The 25,008-nt window shown below is 42.4% G+C and overlaps 1 protein-coding gene across 1 annotated transcript in view; it reads left to right on the top strand.

The window, feature by feature from the left end:
- The window catches only part of XPO7 (exportin 7), a 47,934-nt gene that overhangs the window by 3,506 nt on the left and 19,420 nt on the right, over positions 1-25,008 (top strand). The window contains exons 2-8 of the mRNA XM_054804409.1: positions 12,933-13,079; positions 14,741-14,834; positions 15,664-15,830; positions 17,851-17,943; positions 21,085-21,189; positions 23,614-23,779; positions 24,324-24,397. Of these exons, the coding sequence (XP_054660384.1) occupies positions 12,933-13,079; positions 14,741-14,834; positions 15,664-15,830; positions 17,851-17,943; positions 21,085-21,189; positions 23,614-23,779; positions 24,324-24,397 (846 nt within the window). The remainder of the gene's footprint in view (positions 1-12,932; positions 13,080-14,740; positions 14,835-15,663; positions 15,831-17,850; positions 17,944-21,084; positions 21,190-23,613; positions 23,780-24,323; positions 24,398-25,008) is intronic.

Below are 25,008 nucleotides of genomic sequence, written 5' to 3'. Positions count from 1 at the left end.
GGCAGAAGTGACTTCTTTCATCTCAATACAATTGTGGAGGAAGCTCGGTGGAGAAAAAAAAAATAAAAATATAAAAGCGTGTTCGGGTAGGCATTCTTGTGTCACGTCCTCCACGTGTTGGTAATTCACAGAAACAGGTCGCACTGTGTGAGCGTGAGCAAGGACACGGGGATTTTCTCACCGGAGTTGGAGGCTCCTTTGTGCCATACCTGCGTACTGAGGGGGACACGATTTGTTTTTTTGAGACTGTTTCCTAGGGCAGTTCCTTCTCCATCTCTAACAGGACCTGATTTTTTTTTTCTTGTGTGTTTCTGTATTCTAAAGGACGTTGTTTTGGCTCAAACACAAAATCTAATTTGGCTCTAGAAATCTATAACATTCAGCTTGCTCCAGAGGAAACCCTGGAGACTAAAATGCGTGTTTCCCATTTGATATCTCAGTAACCTTGCACTTGCTTGGTAAAAGAGTCACGATGTAGCCTGCCGCCCAACTACAAATCGCTTAGAATACTTTTTCGTTTGTTTTAGTTCAAGCTTTTACCTTCTGTGTGTCATTGGACTTGCTGAAAGCTCTTATTAAGGACTTGAGTTTATCTCAGAATAGCCCAAGGGAATGCTCTGGACCTGGGGAAGGGGAAACACTGTTTTGACTAAAAATAAAGCCGTCAGCATTTCTTTTGCAAATTAGGCTTCTTTTTTTTTTTTTTAAGTTATGCGCTTTTTTTTAAAGTGCGCTGCTTGGATGCTCAGCACCAAAGCCGCAGAATACCAGTGGTAGGTGTTGAGAGTTGGATTTCAGCTGCAAGGCGGAGATAGACGCTTGCAGTTCAGTATCTCAAGATCTCGGTGGCCAAACTTTGACGTAAAGAAGTGGACGCTCCTTTTCAGCTCTGGGGACTCCCCGGCCGGCAGCTGCTCTGTGTTTAGGTTACAATCCCATCTGTAATAGTTCACCTGAAGATCTCAAAACTTCTGTGTGACAGCGGGGAAAGGCAACGCTCAGTTGGTGCTGAACAGGGCAGAGAGGAGCGGAGTAGCCGGGTCGGGGCTGTGAGCACGCTGGTCTCCTCTCCCTGGTTTAGCAACCGAGCTGTGTTCCCTCGGGTAGCCAACGCTAATACAATTAAGGAGGATTTGGTTCATTTTAATCATTTTAAGAGAACACTGAATGCTCTGTAGCTCAAGAACTTTATTACTGTTAATAGTGTTTCGTTGCCCTTGGTTTTGGGCAGTGCAGTGGTGGTTTAGGAGTCTACAGGGCTCAGGCCTACTAAAGCAAAGTTCAAGAAGTTACATTTTTACTACTCCAAATTGCCAGCAAAAATGTCATTTAGTTTGTGATGCTTTTCCTGTAATAGGGTTGTGTAGCTTAGTTGCAAGAATCTAGGTGGGGTTTGTTTGGGGTTTTTTTGGTAAGAGTAACCAGTGTCACCTTGTGTCTGAGGTCACTCTCTTTGTTCCCAACGTAATTACCCTGACGCACAAAAGGCCAAAGATGCATCAGCAGCGCTGGTGCAACCTGGCCCCTGTGCTGCTCTCTGCGCATCTTCAGCTTTGATTTGCAAGAAGAGTTTTGTTATTTTTTTGCTCATCTAACTTTGGCGCAATTGGCTTTTTCTCGATAGTGGGTTTGCAGTCTTGGAAAAGACCACCTGAAATATTTTTCCGGCCAAGCCTGGTTGGTGTGAAATCTGGAAATGTAGGAGTCAAAGACACCAAGGTGTTAACACGATAAGGTGTTGCTCACCCTTCCTATCTCTGGTAGCCTTAGTCAGAGCCCACTAATTGGGCAATTAGCAGGTGTAGGTCCTTTCTGGCTTCCTTTGGGTTCTCCCTGTTCTTGATTGTGCAAGGAGTATAGGTTTTAGACCTTTTTAGATGGAAGAGTTTTAATTAAATGCTTCTTACACCTTCAAAGTTGGACCAGACTGTAAGGATCTGACACTCCGAGTTGATGGTTGCTGTGGCCTTATGCATGCAGTTGGTGGTGGTGGTGGTGTTCTTGTTGGTTATTTTTAGTTTCTGTTAGTTCTAACAAACTAATAAAAGCTACTGTTAGAAGATAGTTGCTAAACCACCCAGAAAACATCTCAGCAGAAGCTTGACATTTTTGCTTTTGTTTCTCATTAAGGACAAAATGTGAAGTTTATTCATGGTCCCTGCTAACTCCGGTAATGGTTTGCTAGTGGGAAGCGCTCGTTGCCCTGGTGTGGTCAGGATAAAAGATCAGCTTTATGCTCTGGTGCTTGCTGTCTTACTGGTGGCATACTTTGAATATTGGATGATGTAAGATCTCCATTATAAAGGTGCTTTGATAGTCTGGTCCTTCTCTTCCTTCTCCCCTTGCCTGTTGTCCTGCTCTGGAAATCAGAAGTAATTCTCCAGGCTGAAAAATGTGTAGCACTTCACAAAAAAAAAAAAAAAAAACCCACCACAAAAAACAAACCCAAAACAAACAAACCCCAACATATCACAGTAGAGAGTTACATTTTGGCACTAGAAGAGGAAAACATGTTTCATCTTTTAACAGACTGCCTTGTCCCCTCTTCCCTTGTTTGAGATCATTCAAACTGCATATATAGTATAAAAGTGCTTCTTTCTGCTCACAGCATTTTGGTAGTTTAAAGTGTAATTGTGGGTTTCTAGCTGAGCTTTTTAAATTTAAGTTTACAGTTCTCCTTGTAACATTGTTCAGTATTCTTGTATAATTTATTAATAATGTAAGAATAAGAAAATCAAACAAGAAGGTATTTACAAGAATCAGAGAGGCAAATTGTGTCCTTACCTGCCTGTTTCAGCTGAGGACTTTGCTAGCTTGAATGGTATCTTAATTTCATTTCTTGTGATGAGGAACTTCTGATTACGGGATGAATTCTGTGAAAGGAGATATTTTTTTTTCTTTTCTTCCAAATGAGGATGCTTTGAAGATTTCTTTCCCACTTTGGCAGGTCAGAAAGAAAATCTATCACATGTATGTATCGTTATAGCCAGGCAGCAGGAAGTAAAGGTTGGGTAGGTAGCAATTGCTTTATATTCTGGTTTGGGTTTTTTATTTATTTAATTTGTATTGTTTTTCTTCCATACCTGGTTGGCAGAGCACCCATACTTGTCTGGGATTGTGTTGAGTGATCAGCCCCATTGCTGTTGCCGCTTTCCTTATGCTCGTGGCACACAAGTGGAATTTTGGCACCCTTACGGCCAGTGGGCAGCCACAGAGAAATCTGAAGGGCCTGGACTGTCTGACACGAATAACTGCCCTTTTTCTTCTAAATAATGTCGTCTTAGGGATGTTAAAATTAGGTATAAGGCACAAAGGTTGTGAAGCATTTCCTGGATGTTTCTGTTAACAGAAACACTGCTCGTTAACATCATATCTCTGTTTATAGCTGAAAAGGGCTCTGGCCTTGTAACTCAGCAATGGAGAGCAGACTTTCACCTGCTCTCGTCCAGGTTTGTTTGTATCTCTGCAGTCTTGTCTCTCGAGATGGGAGAATATATTGGGAGGGAGAGCGCAATCCTCAGCTATTTAACTTGAACTGAATCTGGTGGGGCTGAGCAGGTGTAATCAATGTTTTAACACCTTTTGGCCTTTGTGGTCTCAGCAGGGAAGGCTCCTGCTATTTCAAGGAAAGGGTCAGAATTCCTGTCCGGGCTGACATACTATTTTCTGCGGCTCATGCAAGCCGCCTTGCTCCAGTCTGTCTACCTAATCGGTGATCAGATTGTTCGATATTAGGTAAGATCATCGGAAAGATTTTTCTTGGTTGAGAAATGTGTCATTCGGTGACTTTATCTTGTAGCAGGATTTCCAGCAGACTATGTGTTTTCTCTTGTTGTAAGATCAGTTTATGAAAGAAATAGCCTCCATTTTTCTGCTAAATACCTCCACTTCAGGATCATCTTTAAGTCCTTTCCATCCTTTTTATCTATGGCCAGTAAAATGAGCTCTGCATCCGTATACCCTGTGGACTCACAACTCTAGATCTGCAAAGGATTTATGTCTGTCCTGCAGTGGCATTTTCTGTAATGTATGGTTCTTGAACGCACCTTTTATGTGGCTTATTCCACAGCCCATCGTTCTGACTTAATTGTTCCCTGTTTACTATAGTCCCATGGGGCAGGGGTGTTATTGCTGTATCATCTAAGTGTTTTGGTTGAATTCCTGTTTGAAAACTCTTTGCCCTTGTATCACCAGTTCAGAGTGTTTGTGAACACAGTGATTACAGGAGTTATAGTCCAAGGACATTGTACTGGAAAATACTAATTCTGCTGTTTCTCTTATAGCACTTGATAATGTCTGTAGCTGACACTAGTTTAACCAGTAAGTTGAAGGTGATTTGCAGTGCTTGGATTATTTTGCTGTTTCTGGATGGTGAGTTTAAGCAGTCCTGTAGTAGCTCCAGTATTTCATATGATCAGAGCTGCCTCCAGAGTTTTCAGGGTATTTGGAAGGCTTCTGTTTTCTCCTGAACCATCACCTCGGAGCACAGCTTTGTCTCAAATTCATGTGTCATATGCCTGGTGCAGACCCGTTGGTGTGTGGGGCTTGGTTTTGAGTTGTTGGGGGTTTTTTGGTAGTTGATTCCTGTTTGGGTAAAACACTCACTGCTCTCAGTGCCTGGATGTGCGATGTTGATTGCACCTGATGATGGCTTGTTCTGCAAACTAGTGCCTGGAAAGTTGTGTTATCTGTAATAGAGATGATGAGACCCAGAAATCTAGAAGCCAGCTTGCTTTGCTGCAGCTGCCTTGCCCAGTAGTGCAGGTGCCTTAGTTTTTCCTCCCTGGGCTCTGGTGTCTGCCATGAGATTCCTTACCTTCTGTTCCACGTCTTCTCCTCTGTAACCAAATGCAAAGCAAGCAGGGGATCTGTGACCTTAAAAGCAATTTTCAGTTCATTCAAATAGTTTTGTAAATGAGCTGTTCTTCATAGAGTTCCAAGAAACATGGTGGCAGTGCTTTGAGTCTGTCCGTACCTTACAGACCTGCACAGGTAAAGAACTACGGTGCCTGTTGCCTGATTTTCTAATTTTGAGACACAAAACATAGGTATTCTGTATCCTTCCAAAAATTAACATTTAGGATGTCAGAGGTATTTCAGACTAAATACCCAAAGTCCGATTCTGTTTGTTGTCTAGAACTGTATTCGCACCTAGAGGTGTCTGGGTTGTACTGACCCTAATAATACGAAAAACATTTTGGTGTAGTGCAGGAAATGCAGTGACCCCTGTACTGACCCGGACTGTGTGCCTACGTTACTGAAATGGGAAATGCTGATTTGCATGGCAGGACTCCTTTCTCTTTATAATACATTTTGTAGTTGTTATCAACAGGTAGAAGAGATTTTGAGAGGTTTGGCTCATCCAAATGATTGCAGATTTCCCGTCTCTGTGGATCCAATGGTGTGTTGGTCCTCCCTGTGTGTTGTGCTTGCTGTTTCCTAATTTCCTGGTTGCTGCTTGTTAGGAAATGGCCAGCCTTTGCCGAATGAAAAACCCTCAGATGCACAAGGAACATTCAGTTCTGAAAAAGAGAGGTTAGAAGTGTGCGATTGCTGAAGCGGTATATTAGCTGTGGCATATAAATAAAAAGGTAAAGAGAAACAGGAGTGACTCATTCTACCATTGTTGTAGCAAAGGTATTGGTGCTGCTCCAGCCTCTCCTTTTTTTATCCGCAGAAGTGGAGGAGCACCTGCTTGCTGCAGTTACCAGGCCGATTGTGCTGTCGTCCTTGCCTAGGGCCCTGCTGAGTCGTCCCACCAGGAGAGAGGCCTTTCTTGGGGGAGAACTCAGTAATTCACCCATTCCTAGGTGTTACACCACCAGGGATGTCTCATTACTATTTCAGCAACATCAGTGAGGATTGAACTCAGGAATGGTTTTCTTGAGTTTAGCAGAAAACTGTCATGGTATACAGGCAGTTTCCTGAAAATGGGACATGATTTGTTGTTCCAGAAATTAGCTAACTTCTAAAGATTTACTATTTTTTTAAATAAGTGGATTTTTTTTCAGCTTTGCCTTTCCTAAAGTATGGCTGGCAGATTTCCTGCACAAGAAATAGCTGCCATAGTTTACAGCCATGTGCATCTTCCCAGCCTGCCCACTTTTTCCTCCAGTGATGGTCTAACCCCTGTTGACTCCAGAAGCTGGGTGCCTCGTGCCATCATGTTTTACTCTTCCCGTTTCCTCTAACACAAACCTCCTCTTCTAACCGAATTATGCATTCAGGTGAGTGACATTGTACAATCACGTGTCGTGTTCAGAGAAGATCATAGATGCGCGACCATTTTTCCATAGGAGTCAGACCTTCCAGTTAGCAGAGTTGTGTAGCATGAACAAAGTGCAAACCCAGAACACGGTCAAGGTGAAATAAGCACTTCCAGCTGACCAGCACTGAAGGCAGGGATGATTCCCATTTTCACTGCATCTGTTTCATTCTTTAAAAAAAATAAATCTGATGCATTGTCAAACCTCTTCTTAATTTATTTCATGGCTGTTGGTATATGCATGTGGATTCTGCTGGCATCTGGAAGTCCTGGTGATGCAGAAATGTAGAGGTTTCTTTTGGAGATTTTAGCCCTTGATCTGCTGTCAGTGCCACTGGCCTCCAAGGTATAGTTAGCTTCAGGACTGTTCACTTAAGACACACCTTGCGTTAGAAAGCCACACGTTATCTTGTCTTCTCTCATTTCTTAGCAGATAGCTAAACAAATGGCTTTCCTTGTAGAGCTATGCCTCGATAAAATTATTCACTAGTATTTATTTGCACCCAACTAGAATACTGAAGAGTTTCTCAACAGTTTCACCAGCCACTAAGGGTATTGGGTTCTTCCTCTTAAGCTCTTTGGGATGAAATTGCCCTGTGTAACACATGAGGTTATATGTTGTCAGTACTAAGTTATGGGATGTGTTAGTGTTAATTGGAAGTGTTTCTGCGGGGTGGTGTGTGGAGTTGCTCTAAAGCGTTGCGCAATAAAGTGGCAGGGCTGAATTCTGAAGGAAACTCTGTTCCATCTTGACTTGAAGACCGTTTGTCTTGGAGGAAGAAATGGGAGCTCTGTTGATTTCCCAAGAGATGCAGGGAGAAGCCTGAAAATACTAGTGCAATAAATAATTCTGAGATGTGCTGGAAGGGTGTAGGTAGGTTTGCTTTCAGTTATTAGTAGGGTGAATGGAAATGGGCAATTTGTTGTTCAGATTCTCTTAACAAATGAGGGTGATGAGCCATGAGACCTTCATTTTTACAGCTATAAGTACTTACGGAGTGCATCATCCTGGTCCTTGGCAGTTAATAGTTGCATCATTCAGCTTAAAAGCTTTTTTATTTTTGGTTGACATACCTGACATTCATCAAGTGACCTGAGGCATTCTCTGAGCCTTAGTCACATAAAACACCAGATGCATCTTCATTGCAGGGTTGCATTTGTTAATACGCAGTGTTTTGGAGCCCTGACGGTGTGCTGCATCTTCTTCCTCCCTGCTTTGCTGTAAAGTCGGCAAGCAATTGAGGAAAGCTAGCTAACTTCTACAGCTTTGAAGAGCAAAAGCTGACACACAGGTGGAATGTGAGGTTTGAGGTGCTGCGTTAGAGAGGCGTGCACCGCATCTGGCGTTACGTGCTTTAACGCCGCGTGTGTTGGGGTGTGCGTGTTTACTGCCAAATATAGAAATTGATATTCCTTAGATATAAAATGTTTAAGGGAAAGGAAAAATAGATGATGGTCTCTTCCCACCTGCAAGATGTCACGTCCTGGAGGTAGACGGGTAACTCTTCTTCTGGGGCCTGTTGCATGCTCGTAGTGAGCAAGGATATAACCATCGCCTTGCCTGCCCTGCAGTTGCCCAGCGCTTGCAAAGTCTGACTTTATAACATATGGGGGAATTGGTTGGAGGATATTAAAATGGATAAGTGTGCTTGGGACAAAAATAACTGTATTAAATGTGTTGCAGGATCTCTGGCTCAGGGAGTCACTAACCATAAGGCAGGAGGAAGGAATGTCTTGGAAACAATGTGTGCCTGGAGGATTTACAGCAATGCCCATCCTTCATGATAAGAACCACCAGGCAGCAGCAGAAGTTCAGATTGATCATGTTTAGCCTAATACTCCATTTTAGATGTCTGAATCTGTGGGGTTATTGCTCACCCGCTCCCCCCGAGCAATCGGGGCCGGTTGTGTACACTCCTGCTTAATTTCTGGCCCTGCCATCTTGAGTATGCCGGGCGCAGCATGCGTTTCCTCAGTTTTTCTGAAATGGGAACTGTCAGCGTGGCGAAGTCAAACTCTATTGAACTAAACCTGCCTAGAGCTTATTGCAGCCCTTGGATGTAAAGAGCGTTGCTTAAGCAACCGTGTAATATAGGATCAATTCCACAGCCATCCCCCTGGGGACTCCTTTTAGGTAGCTGTTACTTTCCTTGTAGTATTTATCGCTTTAAAGATGATCACACATTGTTTATCTTCACCATGGGGAAAACACTGAACAGTGACGAGTTTTATTTGTAGTTTGTAGCATAAACGAGATTGATGGGTTGGGGTGGGGTTTTTTCTACATTTTGAGTTTCACAGCTGCTCTTGGTGGACAAGCATCGTCTTACTTACAAAGGAGGTGCCTTATATGGAGGAAAACTCGTTTCTTCTTGGTGTTTGATATTATTAAAGAAACACACAATAACACAATGCAAAGCTCACTGGCAATTCCTGCTCAGGACTGTGCAGCCTGCAGTGGAGAGAGCTTCACTCCATGCAGGGCTCCGGTGGAATGAAACCCCCCGACTCTCTGTAGGATGTTGGTCTGCAGCAAAACTTCCCTTGGAGCTTGTTGCTTTCAGGGGAAAGGAGAGTGGAAGTTTTGCTAATCACTTGTCAAGTTTGTTGGTTTCTGATAAATATACTTTCCCTTGTTGAAAAACACTTGTACCACATACAAAACAATGGTGTTGGAGTCAGTCCTAGGGTGTGTTGCGTTATTCTCTGGTACTTTGCAGTGTAGGGCTGAACTTCAGTTTGGGGAGATGGATCAAAAATATGATACTGTTTTGGGGGTTTTTTTCTTAGGGACACAAACTTATTCAACTTCTGTTTGCAAAAAAAATTGTCTAAGGCTTGTAGGCAGTGACACCATGAGATGGCATGCTTGGAAACTGGATTTTAAACACCACTGAGATAGGATGCAGATTTCCATTAACAGGCATCAATTGCCACACTTTATTGGAGGGCAGAGCATAGGCGTTGTTTGGGTCTTGGCTTCGGAGGGGAAAAAATGTGTGTGCACATAGGAGGAAAGGTGAAGCGACCGTCGTCTGTGCTGAGCTTGGAGTCGAGAAGTGGTTATGTGAAAAATTCAGTGGCAGTTGAGGCTTTTCAGCTTCTAAGAGACACGCTCCTAGCTGGGAGATGACTGGTGTTTCAGGTTGTCATTTAGCCTTTGTAGTGCGATGCATGAGAGAAATTGGACCGTGTGGGGGTTTTTTGTTACTGCATGAAGTACTTCGGGGGCACTAGTGTGTGTTAATAGAATATGGTATGTGCAACTGTAGAAAAATCCTGGGATTTCAGTGCTGTCGTGCAAGGAGCAGATAAGAGCGATTTGGAAGGCTGGGAACCGGCACGGGAGGAGGCGTTTGACTGTTGGGGCTGTCCCCCGTGACTCAGCAGTTCTCCTCCTAAAATGCCCTCCCAACCGCTGCCCCACGGCTGCAGCAGAGTCCCCATCCCGTCGGCTCCCCTGCTGCCCTGAGCCCTCATCACCACCTCCTTGCCTTCCCTAGGTGCGAAGGACAGGTTTCCTCTTCATTGGTTTCCTCTTTTTGGAGCTGGTCATTCTCAAAGGAGCAACGAACACGAGTTTTGGTTTTTTGCAATTGTCTTCAGCACTATTTTTCTTCTCGGTTCACCAGCCACATACCTTTCCGTCCTGTAACGCAGCCCACGAGTAAAATGCTAGTGGGATGCCAGCGTGTCTCCCTGTTTCAAATACTCTGCTGTCTCATACTTTAGTCCTTATCTAGAATACGCAGAGCTCTTGCCCTGCATAATCGTTATACTAAATGGTTTTTTTTTTTATCTTGGTCAAAAGAGTAGGTACTGCCCGATCTCTGGAGTGAAATAATCCCCAACATCTCTGACTTGCTGGAGTAAGGCTAGCCTGATTTCTATCCTGTTGGCAGAGAGGAGGGGAACTCTGCTGCCCTCATGGTTGCGATATTAAAATGTGCTGAAAACTTGCTGCTGCAAACCTGGAATGCAGTGTCAGGGCAGCTCAGCTGCTCTGCCTGTCTGGATGACAGATAATCGAGTTAGGGCACAAAAGGAGGAAAGAAATTTATTGGTGAGACAATCCTAAAAATTATGCATAAATGTCTTTCATCACAGAAATATATTTGGTTGGATTACAGCTTATTGCGAATGTGGGTTTTTTGATATTTGAGCACATAAATTAAAAAATAAAATGGCCATTCACAACCTTGACAATGAAAACTCCCAAGTTGGGACATCAGCTTTCCCTCCCAGTTGCCCTTGTAGGCTTTGGTCCTGTGCCCCAAAACACTATCCATCCCGCGGCCCCCTCGGCAGCTCCGTATCCGGGGGTACGGTGAGGAAGAAGTATTGAGTGAACTTTAACTTGAGGATACTCGGGACAGCCAGCAGTGCACGTTAAGAGATGTGATATTGAAAATATGTTTAAAACCTGCTGTGGATCGTTGGCTTAATCGAACGTGAATAGACTACACTTCTATTCCCCATTGAGTTGTTGGATTCACATTCCTGGATAATTTGGACTGGCTTTTCCATGTGTGTTGTTATTTTTTTTCACAGGAAAGCTGAGCTTTAACGACTGCAGTGCCATTATGGGGTATTTAACAGTGCCCTTGTGTGCCATATCTCTATTCGGTTGGTTTTTTGGAGTTGTTTTGTTTGAGTCCTGGAGGTCATGCGTTCCCTCTGGCTCTGATGGAGTTAACTAACCGTAATCTGTGGGAAGCCTGGCACGGATCACGCACTGTGCACAAACAAGGGGGTTTTGTCATGGCAAGTGTCACACAAAAGGAGCCGTGGTTATTGCTGCCGAGTCCCAAACAGTGGCAGGGAATTAGCCTTTCTCAGAGGTGTGAAGAAAGCTGTCTGTAGGGGAAACTCCATTCCTGAACTTCTTGAAGAACTAATGAAGCGTGGTGTAAAACTCTTAAAAACAGATCCTTTTTTCCAAAATTATAAATTATGCTCTGCAGATCATCCGTTCAGTGTGCGACCGTGGTCTGCAATTCATCACTGTCCCGCCAGGATGACGGAGCTGGGCTGAGCCGAGGATTCGGTCCGTCGTACACATGCAGACCAAATGGTCATGGTAGCTTTTCAAATTGATAAATAGTCTCCAAGATTTGAGAGGTTTGGAGGAAACGGTGTTTTGTCCTTGGGCTGAAGATGATACATGTAAACAGGCATCTTCCTGTATGTAGACTTTGCCAACTGATTGTAAATAACTGGAAGTGGATTTGTAACCAGAAACAACAGGTGCTGGCAAATGCTTAACCGGAACTTATTTGTTTTATAATAGTTTATGGTTAATAATGGTTTATATTCATCTCAGATTTTTTGAGGATTTTCTGTGCAGAGCATAAGTTGTTGGGTTTTGGTTTTTTCAAAAACAAAACTGTTGAACTGCTGTCTGGCACTTGGTAAACTTCTCTAATTTCTCTAAAGTACTGAAGCTGTCAGGGCAACATTTTCCATGAGGTTGTTATTTTAAAAATAAAAAAAAAATCAGAGCTCTGGAATATGGTACAAGGTAAGGGAATTTTTGCAGAGGGTCCCTCTCTGTGTTTCTTATCTAATGATCCTCTCGACATCAGAGCATCAAAAACTTCTGCGTGCTTTTGGTATGGAATTGCTGCGCTTGCGCATAAGAAAGCGTTCAGCTGTGTGCTGATGTGGTGCGTGAATCCGTCGGCCGACCCTGTCGGTAACTCTGCTTTTGTGTAACGATCTCTTCTCCAAAAATAAATTAGATGACTGATGCTATCCTTTTTTACAAACGAAGAAGTCAGAGCACAAAAGTTACGGTGTGCTTGTAATGATTTACCCCTGGAAACCTGGAATGTAGCCTGAAAGCAGTTGAAAATACCTGCTTATTAATCTAGCAGTAAGAACCTGAGGGAATATTTATATCCATCTGTGAAGCCACTTTTTAACTAGGACACCTAAGATTTCACTGGGGGAAACCATCTGCCTGGATCACAGTTTATGGCAAATATTTTCCAGTTGTTTGAGCACAGAGAATCTGCCTGGTAGTTTTATTTCCCTTCGAAAGCGTTCACAGAGATGCCGCTCAAAGGCATCCATCCCATTCTTCATTTGCTCTGTTCTGGTTTAGGTATTTTTGGCATGTGTAGTGCAGAAGATTTAAGGTGAGATCCTTCCAGCGTCCTGGGATGCTAAGTCTGTTATGGTGCCCTGCAAAGGGAATATAAACCACGTTTGTGAGGCATTTGACACCGTATAACATAAAAACTAGACGTGAGGATGGTTTTTTGCTATTTAAAATGGGGAGGGTAGGATTGTCACCGTTACAGCACCAGATGTAAGAGGTTTTCTAGACTTCATCAGCTGTGCGGTGTGTTCACGCCAGGTGAGCGCTGACCCTGGGAGTGGGTGCCTGGGTTCGGGTAAAAAAGGTGAAAGTGGGGAGGCAACATGGTGCTTTGTCGGGTGTAAGAGATACCTGTGGAATTGCCGTGCAGGTAATTTGGTAGGTTAAATGCATTTAATTGACGGAAGAACAAACTATGAATTCAGCATTTTCCTTCCTTTGGGCAAACAGTAAAATCATATGTGTGTGTGTGTGTGCATACGTACATATAACCTCGGTTAAACTGCTGCATAACTAAACTGTAAAACCTCTCGTTTCTAATTGCTTTGTTTTCCTGTGTTCCAGAGCCTAGCCCAGCTAGAGAACCTGTGCAAGCAGCTGTATGAGACCACAGACACTGCGACACGGCTCCAGGCAGAGAAAGCCTTGGTTGAGTTCACCAACAGTCCAGACTGCCTGAGCAAGTGCCAGCTTCTTCTAGAAAGAGGGAGTGTATGTAAAACAATACAATTGTCCGAAACGTGTCTTGGTATTTTGGGCATCGATAAGGGAAATAGCCCCGAGGTCTGGTATGCGGTGTTTATATTCCATACCCCGTATGCTCTCATGTATCTCAATTTGTGCCAAAAAAAGCACTGGCTCCGATGGCTAATTATGCTGCCGCAGTGGTTACTACAAACGGTTGTCAATTCTAATGTCTTGTGGGCCTTGTTGCATTCTTCGCAGGCTACCACCCAGAAATATCAAGCTTGAAGTTGAAAACATTATTATGGCAGTGGTATTTCATAGACTGTGGGAAACGCTGCCTCCTGTACAGGCTTTGGGGAGAAAATGATGTGTGCAGAGAGGTTCGTAGGGGATAAAACCAGCAGTGTTCCCTCTGGAATGTTTCCTTGGAAAATTGCCCCTGCTATAGTGTTGTCTTAATAATCCAGAAGTTTAAAACAGGGAAAATTAGATCATGTGCTTTAGAATTAGTGTTACAGAAAGGATGTAAAATATGCCAGTGGTAAATCCTGCCTGACTTCTTTAGCTTTCTTCTTTTTAAGTGGCCATTTGGTTTTTACTTTGTATCAGCACAAATAATGTTTAAAATGGCTTTGCCACGTGATCTTGCAAGATTTGACTTTTGGCAGAATGTGCATCCAGCTTTCATATCTATCAGGCTGGAGCCTTGTTCACAAAAATAGGCAACATTAAACAGCCTGTTGTAAAGAGCGAGTCCTCGATGAGGAGGAGCTGGCAAAGGGAGGGGAGGAGTGACATTGAACAGGCTTAGCAAAGTTACACAAAGTGAATTATTTAACTTTTCATTACATTTGAAGTCTAGCGAATTCAAACCAAACTGATTCGAAGCTCTTCTGATGGGAACTAGTGAACTGGTTCACCTGAGGACAAATAAAATCATTTTTTTAAAGGAAAGTTCCTAAGGCTCAGTTTCGTTCTCTGCCTCTCTGAGCCTTTCCAGAGGCTTGGGGTTTTTTTTTTTTGTTCAGTCTGGGATCTGACTTGCTTTATGCCTGACTGTCCTTGGGAATGTTGGAATAAATAGGTTTCCTGCATCTTGGGTACGAAGCTTTCTGCAGTACTATATATTACAGAAATTAGCATGCAAAATGCTTGTCATTTCCCTGCCTGTAATTTATGGAATTGGGTGCAGTCAGGGTTTTTAGGTGGTTGAATGCCATCATTTGTGTCCCTGAATTAGATTACAGTTCAGTGGTCTGTGTGCTGTTCTGTAAGAAATAAATTTTAACCTGTATTTAGTAATCCGGTGGAAGTTGTAAGTGCTTCTTAATGTAGAGTAACGTACTCCTATGGCTCAGAGGGCTAATTGTCTTCCTCAAGCCTGGCATTTTAGGTAACTTCATGCAGTTTGACTATATTTGCAGTTTTACTCCCACCTTCAGTGGCAGTTCTGTTGTCTTCCACTCTTTAAAAGCTTTTTTCCTTCTTTCTTGAACGCTTTCTTCAAGTATTTGGTTTACTTTAGCATCTATAAAACCTAGAATAAATGCTACGTATTTAGACTTATCAATTAATGCTTTAAACTCAAATTTCCAGAGAGCAATTAGCTTAAAATCCAGCATTGCTGCTTGATCTTCTGAAGTGTGCGGTAAACTTCTGTTTGTGTTTTGTTTTATTCTTTACAGTCATCCTACTCCCAGTTATTGGCAGCTACATGCCTTACAAAACTCGTGTCGCGCACAAACAACCCTTTACCATTGGAACAACGAATAGATATTCGTAAGTATAAGACAATTTTTTCTAATCAAACTAATGCGAATGTTTGTCATATGGACTTTCATCCACGGGTGGGAGGTTTTGTGCAAGTTACTGCACCTTACACTTTGGACGTCCTAAGGTATAGGATGCCCAAAAGGCAACGAAACATTTCTCTTAGGTGGCATCTTCACCTATATCATTAGCTAACAGAGTTCAAGGCAAAATATACAGAATTTTTCCAGATGGAGGGGAATGACAACTCTGTGGACTTGTGAATAAAGCAGTTGGATTTGATCAATTTCTTTTGGAGTGTAAAATATGCATGGTGCTTGCCTCTTCTGAGGACATGCTTTCAAAACTGAAAATCCTTTATGAGCCTCTGAAATATCATTTAGAATATTTCCTAAGGCAGCAGTCAGTCCGTCACAGCGCTCTTTCCTGGACAATGGTCAATACTTCCTTTCCTCCAAGGAAGGAGTCTGAATGCCGTTCAGTCTGCTTTCTTTTTTACAAATGATGTGGTGGATGATCATCCCTGAGGCAGGGTCTTGAAATATTTTCAGCTTTTCTTGCTATTTACATGTGCTCACAGAGGATTGGACTTAATCTGATAATAGAAAACAAGTTAGGCTTGTGAGGAGGAACTCTCACCTGTCTCTAACCGCTTTCCAAGTCTGTTCCACAGCTTTAGTGCATTAAAGGCACAAGTAAAAGGTCAACATTTGTATCTAACCCACTACTATGCTGATTTTTTCTTTTTTTAAACAGCTTTCAAAAGGATGCTTTTTCCTATCAGTGTTACCATCTTGATTCCATCTGCAGAGTTTTTTGTCTCTTCTCTGTGTTTCAGGGAACTATGTGCTCAACTACCTTGCCACTAGGCCAAAGTTGGCAACGTTTGTCACACAAGCACTAATCCAGTTATATGCCAGAATCACAAAGTTGGGCTGGTTTGACTGTCAGAAGGATGAATACGTCTTCAGGAACGTGATCACAGATGTCACAAGGTTTTTACAGGTCAGAATTTTTTGTTAGATCAATACACACCTTGTGGGATTTGAAAGTCCGTGCATTTTCAGTTATTGTTTTGCACCTTAGTAGCCTCTGTCCTGTCTTTCATCTGTGTGTGTGTTGATTGAACAGTGGCTACCAAGGCTAAGCCACTGACAACCGGCAGCACAGGTCAGTTTTTATAGTTTAAAGTGTGTTGGGGCAGGGATTTATTAGTATTCAATGGTAAGACGTATCTTTTAGAGTTCCAGTTGCTATTCTTTCAAGCTCTCGAGCTTAAATACACACTTAATGTCTACGAGGGAAGTGTGTGCCGTGCTTGAGTTGCTTTCATTCACTGCAAGGGTGATATATCCATGAAAGTAAATGTCTGATATTTAGCTGAGTTGTTACAACAAAATGTAGCTTAAAACTAGCCCATTCCACAAATGTTATTGTTAATTTTCTTTAGAAGGCCTGGCTGTTGTTTCATAAATGTACCTGCCGTCACCACAGTAGAGGGTTTCATTCCCACCTCAAAAGACTGTATAGGTAGAGGGTTGCATTTTTATCAACACCTGCCTCCAAACTGAAACTTCCTCCCAGAGAGATCAGTAAATCCTGTAACACTATGAATACTGATTTATTTCCTTTGAAATACAACCCAAAAATCAAAAGTTGGAGGAAGACAGTAAAAGAGATCAAAATGACCCGTAACTCCTCCCAGTGTGGGAAAGGAGATGTAATGTGTACAAGGCTTTAATTCTGGCGTGGCAGAGTGTGGGCATTCAGAAAATAGGCATTTACAGATGTCTGCAGTGAAGTAGGATCTAGAAGTTGTTAAGAAATTTAAAGCTCGTGTTCCTTTCTGGGCTGGTACTAGTTTGCAGGTGCTCTTAGCTGAAATTACCAGAGCTAGATTCCTCATTCTCCCATCTTGTGACATGAGGAATGTGTGCTTTTTAATCAGGAACCTAATTAAATGGTGTGAATATCTACTTGCTGTGTTCAGTTTGAGATCGTCTGTTCCCGTTAGCAGCCAGAACCGGTAACTTGAGCAAAAGTGTATGGGAGGCTGCACCTTATTTTAAAGACATGGGTTCAGCAAGGTTTTCCAGTGTCTAGATATTCTCATGTAAATATTGAGGCTGTTGTCAAGAGGTGGCTCCAATAGAGAAGCAGACAAGGTTCCAAGCCTAAATACAATTTAATTTCTCTATTGTGGACAAGTTCAGTCTTTGAAGCTGGAGATCAGGGCAATTTGTGCAGAAGGTGCAGAGCAAGGTGGAGCTAGGAAAGGAAACATCATTTATTAGTTACAGAACAGAAACTGGGGCAAAGGAACAATACAGGTTGTTTCTCTTAAACCATTTGATAAATGGATTACCGTTTCTAGTGAAGAGGTATCTGTAACAGACTTAATTCACAGTCAGCTCCTTGTTGGCAGCATCAAGCGCAGTCTGCGAAGAATGGACTCCCTTCACTGGGAGATAGGCTGTCCTTCTTGGCAGGAGGGCCATGGGGCAGGCGTGTGGAGAAACTTGGTCAGCTGCTGCTCATGTTGTTCAAGGTCTGTAGTTTTAAAAGGAGGGGGGAAAAAAAAGTTTATTTACCAGAATTGTCATCTGGCAACTTCAATAACTCATCCTAATGTTGCAGAAGTTTCCGCATGTTTTACCACAGCCTCTGTTAAAATTAAACAAACTGATTTAAATCCAAATAAATCTCTTCAGAGTTAGAACATAACACAAAAATTTTGATTAAACTATTAAATAAAAGGAGCCTATTTTTATTAGCTCATGTTACCAATCTCTTTAGAACCCTTTCATTGTTAACAACATTGAGTATTTTAAAATCACATTTTAAATTCTCCGCTTGGTATTGCTCACAGGCTTTTTTTCCAGTCACAATACTACAAAGATAAAGCATTTCTAGGCAAAGACGTCTAGAAATCTTCCAGGCAGAAAGGTCTTTGAGTGTGACAGTAAAGTTTAATGAAAATATCCTGGCCCTGCTAACTGCTTTCCCTGTCCCTTTCCTCCCTCAGGATAGTGTAGAACACTGCATCATAGGAGTGACAATCCTGTCCCAACTAACTAATGAAATTAATCAAGTAAGTGCTACAGCCTTCCTCAGTGAAGTAAGTGTCCAATTTTCTCATTCATATTGTTGTGTCCTGCTGTGTCTGTGCATTGTTTGGGGTTTTTTTTGGTGTGGGGGGAGTGTGTTGTGGTGGGTGTTTTCTTTTTGTTTTTGTTGTTTTTTACACAGTCACGTACTTTTGTGATAAGATGCTGAAACCCCCCATCCTGAAGAATTGTTTTGTTTCACTGGCATCTTCCATATTCCCTCATATTTTGATGTAATCTTCTGAAATGATAAAAGGAAAGAGCAATGCAAAGCAACTTAGCCAAGCGTACCTAGCGAGGACACAGCCCCAAGTGTGAGGACGTCCCTAGCACCTTCTGTTGTCGGTCCCTGTGCGTTGTTTCGGCTTACAGCATTCTTGTGCCAAGAAGTGAATGGAGCATGCCCTCTTCCATATTGACCACAGAGATGAAACAAAGAGGATTTGTCAAATGGTGCAGATTTTTTAAAGCGTCCTTTTCATTGAGTACTAAATTTCATAGCGTTCCCAGCAGGTAGTTCTCAAATTCTGCTGGTTTGTCAGGGCTGAGTGCCGAGTCCCTGGCACAGCACCCGGTTGTGCCGGCTGCAGCAAGTCTTTCCAGGTTAGTTAGTTTGGTGGTTTGTAGAGCCCTCATAAGCTGTGCTGCCTCTGCGTATTTATGTTGAAAGCTGGAACAAGTGGCTTTACTTGGTGCTATCTAAGCTTACATCGTTTTCCTAATCGATCGGGCAGACTTTGCTGTAGCACCCTTGATGGCTACTACAGTCCTAAGATAGCACGAGGGTTGTTATGTGTGTAAATGTCTCTAATTTTGCTCAGAGGACTGGGAGTAACTAAGTTTTTTGGATTTTAATATCTTAATAAGGAAACTAACCTTTTCTTTTGCTGGAATATTGACTAATCCAGACGTTGGAATAGAGAGATCCTTGCATGGAATTTGAAGGATAATTACAAATTGTTTTCAGAACTGGAAATGGAGGTTTTGTCCTGGCCAGGGCAAAGCACTGATTTTTTTTCTGCTGGACTTGAAGTTCAGCACCTTTGTACTCTTCGAGCCTTGTGCTATAATCTGAATGGCTTCTGCATCCATTTCAGATCCAAAATTCACTTTCATTCTTCAAGCCTGGCCTGATCAGTAATCCTAACCTATAGCTCTCCTAACTCGTAGTATGTCTTGTTACTGTTACCATTTCCTTGCCCAGGCTTTTGTACATCCCTAATTCCATCTCCGCAGAGGACCAGTCCTTCACTTCCTTGCATCAAGGATGAAAGCAAGTCTGTTTACCTCTATAAATTAGTTACGTGTCCATCAGCGTCTTTGTAGAGGGCTGCAGCTTCTGCTTGCAGGAGAATGGTCAGCACAGAGTCTCTACAGGTTCATACTAAAATAAGGAATTAAGTTAAAGACTGATCAGAAATCTCTTCCTAATATTTTGGATATTAAATCTGCCACAGTTTACTACTCCTTCTTAAACGTGCTTTGTGCCAGCAATTGCACAGGGCTGGATTCTGTGACTCATCTTTGAAAGTCTAAAACTGCCATTACTTGCAAAATAATAAATCTGCCAACATGCCCACTCATCAGAGTGGGGTCATGTACATGTACATAGAAAAAAAACCCAAAAACCCCTTGTGGGGCTTCGCTTCAGGTTTTTTTTTTTGATAACGATTTAAACTTCCAACGACATTGCATGAGAGCCGAATTTTCTAGAGCTCTGTTTACTAAAGCTTTTATTCTGAAAGCTCACAGTGCAAATAAAATAGAGTGCTAGTAACTGTTCTGAAGTATCATTTTTCATCCTGTAAGTACCGCACAGACTTGCCTGGAGGTACTGAGTGTCCGTTGTATTGTAGAAGTTCACCGACTTAAGCCACGTGAAGAAAAAGGAAAAGCTCATTTGCCACAAGCCCAGAAATAAGTGAGATTTGTAATAACCATGGAGAGAGTAAATAATGCTCATTTTCTTAAAGACTCTGAAATGGAATAGCACGAGCTGAGGAACGGTAATTCAGTTGTTAGAGCAGCTGACCAATTTAGGTCCACTTCTGATCTGCCACCCACTGCTGGGTGATGCAGGGCTTCTCTTTCTCCCCTATAATGTAAGAGATACAAGTGCTTGCATCCTCCGTGGGGTTGTTGTGCAGGTTAGCATGTTAAAGTGAGGTGGTTCCTGCAGTACTGGATGAGATGTGTACGTATTTAAGGTTAACAGAGGTAGGTTAACAAAAGCATAAAGAAAATGGGGGTTTGTGTTGCGTGCCTCTGCACTGGGCTGCCAGAAGGCTCCGTCCCAGATGCAATGCGATAACTGACTGCCCATCAGATAACTCATCCCGGGCAAGTGGAATTTTGCCAGCCTGTGTTCACATAAACGACAAAGCTGTGAAGTATCACTTCACTTTTGTCCTTTTCTTAGAAAGCAGTTGCCATAAGTTGTGACACATAAGTAGTGACATAGGTTGTGCTGGCCCATGCTAGAACGCATTGAGTGAATCAGTGGGAGACTTTGTTACCCAGTGTGAAGCAATATGTGTGTATATGCCTCTTAGCTCATATGTCAGCTTTTTATTCTGATACGGTGAGAGGTCCAGAACTGGAGTTTATAATAGATACAGCGAAGTCCAAACTGGCTGTCACTGGTTAACTCTCCTTCTAGTTTTCTTCTCATCTGTGCAGGTTCAGGAGGGGAATTATAATTGCTAGTAGTTGACCATGTGTCTGCCCAACGGCTTCAGGTAGGATTTAACTCTTAGGAGTTCGGAGCACTTTAGAAAGCAGCGTTCAAGTTTCTAAAATGACTTAAGTGCTGTCGAAAATAACTGCTGTTGATCCTGCTTTGGAAGAGATTTAAATGAGAGTTTGAGAGTAAAGCCAACCCTGCTTTCTGGCAGGGGTACACTGAAACTGCATTGTAAGTATTGCTGTAGGTGGGAAGTCCTGTGTCATCAGCCAGCAATATATGATTTTTATCTGCGGAAGAACCACTGTTCTGCAGCAGCAGCACGCACCACAGTGGCAGTGCATCCCCCTGGTTTAGCCTGGGGAGGGAAGCCTTGATGTCCTGGTGCTTGATGGGGTTCCTACGGGTTCTGCTGGTCTCCTTCCACCTCTCCCCATTAGTTCTAAATGCTGGTTTTCTCTCTGCTCAGGCGGATACCACTCATCCACTGACCAAGCACAGGAAAATAGCCTCTTCCTTCCGAGATTCATCCTTATTTGATATTTTCACGCTGTCATGCAATTTACTGAAGCAGGTAAGGAAACCATCATTTGCCATCTTTCTTGGGCGCTGTATGTTGGTGTGACAGACTTTGGGCTGAAGTTCTCTCTGATGTAACTCTCCTGGAACGAGTGCTTTTGTTCTAAAAGCTGTGTTCTGGACTTGTTTTTCAGGAAAGCTTTGACTTAGGTTTCTATTAAGGGGAAAAAAAAATGACACAAATACAGAAATACAACTCTTCTCAATTTTGATTGAACATACATGCCTGTACCGTGAGGCTTGCATTAAACTTTCCTGTCTTAAAGCATCAGGAAAGAGATGTTTGGGGCTTTTTTTACATTTTGAATATCTTTGATTTACAGTACTGGCAGAAAGGTTTCCTGTAAAATAAGTCCTTGTCTCTTTTAACCTCAGTTTAAAACCCACATGGTGAGACAAAAAATGCTAGTGAAGGTATGTTTAGTAGACTGAGACTAAAAGTTGTCCTTGATATTTTAACACATGATAAATATTACACCATCTTGTGTTCCCCAGGTCTTTATTTTGTGTGGATTAGTACATTTGAGTTAACTTGCTTTAAAAATATTTACACTGGGACAAGGCAGCAATGCTCTGCTAGTAGGGTTGGGTTTTATCTCCAAAAAAGCAGTTTTTCTTTCAGCTGATGTAGCACATGTATATTTTGTAAGCAAGTAGATTATCTGAAGAAAATTCTTGATTCTGCATCAGGTTTCTTTTCTGAAATGCTAATCTGGAGTTTGAATGGTGCCTGCAAGAACAGCCCTTTATGGGAAAATCTGCCCCAATAAACTGAGCAGCAGTAGCACAGATTTGATTACTTTAACTTTTATCCTTTCAGCTGAGGGAAGTGTCAAAGTTGACAAATAGCACAAAAAGTGAAAAGAAAATTTTATTTTAAAGATATTTCAAAATGAGCAGCTCTGGTTCTGTCAGTATTAAAGGTGGGTGTGTGGGTGTAATTTAATCTTTTTTCTCCTCCTGGTTTCTAAAGGAAGCAAGGCTTGTAAAATTATGCTAGTCATCCTTTCCCATGCACCCATCCTCCTGATCCATAAAAGCTCTGGTAACTTTTGAATTCCATGGCTCATTTTAGGTGCATTTGATGGTCAGTTAGAGGTCTTGGATGCAAAAGGATTGCTCTGGTTTTGTGAAAAGAAGCTCCTGGGGAGGTGCGGGCAGGACAGGGTCTGTATAACTGCCCACATTGTTGGAGAAAATTCAGCAAGTGGTGGTACTCAGCCAGGAGATGTACCGCAGACCTTGCTAACCTGGTGTTCCCAGGACTGTGCTCGTACTGTTGTCCTGTACGTGCAGCTCAGGCTGAGCCATTGCCCACTCTACTGTTGCTGCGTGACCACGAAGACTTAACGACCAGAAAGACGTAGTAGCCTCTAGTTTTCCACCCTCACTCTTAATCATCTTACTTTTGTTTCTTGGGGTGCTGTGCTTTAAGAAAGGTTGAAATGTTTTCTGTTGTCTCGTGCAACATCCTTGTTTTCCTGTGATTAAGCACCTACTACCCAAGTTATGTCTTTTTAATTTTTTTTTGTCTAATAGTAGTTTTCTCAAGCTTCTATATATAAAGCAGAAGTTTCCAAGGTGATCCTTTTGAGTGGGGAGGATTGGGCTGTGAGAAACTATCCATGTCCGTACAACAGGGTGCATTTAGGCCGCCCCAGAAGAGTAAGTCGTTGTGATAGATACAGTGGAGAGAGTGAGGAAGACATTCCAGTGAGCACTGGCACTGGTCTTGGCACTTCGGCTCAGTGCAATGTGTTATCTGCAATAGATTTAAGCTGGAAGAAGTTACTTTTGCTTTTAGAGCAGAGCAGTGATACAAAGGATAGACGGACTGGCCTGTCACTGGAGTACAGATCTGCGTGCTACATTTAAACTGCAGTGAGGTGACCTAGCGTTTCGTGTCCGTCGAGTTCTTTGTGTTACTTGAGAGTATCCGTGTTTTCCCTGCCTGAAGCAGAGCACTGTAACCGGAGCGGGGCTTATACAGATCATCTGTACCAGAAAAATGGATGCGCTCATTTCCATATGAGGGTTAGGTGGAGCAACAAGATTCCCTGCTGCTAAGTGCTTGTCAGGCAGAAAATGTATTCTTGTGTTTAACCTTAATAAGAACTTCCTTATCTCCTGAATCTTACAGTATAATTGCAAGCTGGCAATCCTGGCTGCTTTTCTCCTGTGCCGTACAAGCCGAGTGCAAAAGAAAGCGCTGTCTGTTTACCCATCTTGTGTAAAGACTAAGCATGTAAATACACATGCTGTCTGTAAAAGTATGTGATAGCTGGGGTTGGTGCTTGTGGCACATGATCCTTATGATTGCCACATCCTCTTTAAAGTTGAATTACTGCCTCAAACTCAGCTGCCACCTTGATTTTTTTCTTCTTTTTTTTTTTTTTTTTAAATATGATGTATTTTATAGGCTTCTGGGAAGAACCTGAATCTAAATGATGAAAGCCAGCACGGTCTGCTCATGCAGCTTCTTAAGCTCACGCATAATTGTCTGAACTTTGATTTCATTGGCACATCAACAGACGAGTCCTCAGATGATCTTTGCACTGTGCAGATCCCAACCAGTTGGAGATCAGGTAATCTTCCTGGAGGAAGAGGGCTAATTACAGCATACCAGCTGGAAGCATGGGTGACTTGCTAAAGCCCTCTCCATACTTAACAAATAAACTTTTGCATGCAATGCCAGATGTAAAATCCAGCCTTTCCTTAGTGTGATTACAAAGGCAGTTCAGTTTGGGTTGGCTATCTTGAGCTATAAAAACACTCCTCTACCCTTCTGGTCTTACACCTGCCAATTCAAGAAACAGTAAACCGTTTGGGTTTTTTAAATGTAAATAACAAATAACTTGGCACCTGTTCTCAACCTCCTTGCTGTTCTTGCCTGTTGTTTTGCAGGCAGTTTCACAGGTTGTGTCCTTCAAATATTTTCTTGTAATTTTGTCTTAGTACCAAGTACCAGTGGGTTTACTTTATTTCAAGGAAATATGTAAAATCATTTGGAAATTTTCTTATAGTGTGGCAATTCATGTGACAAGTACACATGCCATTGTTGATAAGCATTAGACCTATGGAAAGCAGTAAATGGAGGTGTTCTCAGTAAACCACTCCGTTCTGTTTCAGCATTCTTGGATTCTTCAACCCTTCAGTTGTTTTTTGATCTTTATCATTCCATCCCTCCTTCATTTTCTCCTCTGGTAAGTTCAGTGTTTATTTTCCTTACGGATTCCACTACCAGAAAGTGTTTGTAGGATTCATCTGGGAGACTTAATGTTGGTTAAAATGCCATAGGCTGACTTCAAACAGCTGCCTTTGCTTTGACGGCACTGCCTCGCGCTACAGCGACAATGGGGAGGCTGGTCCCGTGCTCCTGCTCATAGTTTTGATGCATCTGCAAGTTTTAGATTTGACCTAAGAGCAGCTCGTTTGCTGGAAATCCAACCTGCCTCTTTGTCCTTGCGTAGTTTGGAGTCTGCCGGCTCGCTAGCCCTTTTTGAGGGATGTAGCTTACGTGATTTCTACTGTACTGCTAAGTTGATCCTAAAACCATACTGCAAGTAGGTAGCAAGTCTGGGAGCACGACTGAGGAATGTAATTTCCTCCTTCCACACTTTAAAACTAGGCCATGTCCCAGTTGGATGAAATAGCCAATAGTACAACTGAACTAAAAGTTGGATTACTACTTATTGAAAAAAAAAATGCCTGCCAGGCATTTATCTATCCGATAAATATTTTTCATAATTAATGCTACAATGAAAACATGCCCTTTGGCTGGGGAGGGAAGGGTCCTTCAGAAGTATTTTTTCCG

Source organism: Grus americana, chromosome 26, assembly GCF_028858705.1.
Source record: "Grus americana isolate bGruAme1 chromosome 26, bGruAme1.mat, whole genome shotgun sequence".
Classification (NCBI taxonomy): Eukaryota; Metazoa; Chordata; class Aves; order Gruiformes; family Gruidae; genus Grus; species Grus americana.
The sequence above is the reverse complement of the archived record's forward strand: the minus strand, read 5'-3'. Positions and strand labels throughout refer to the sequence as shown.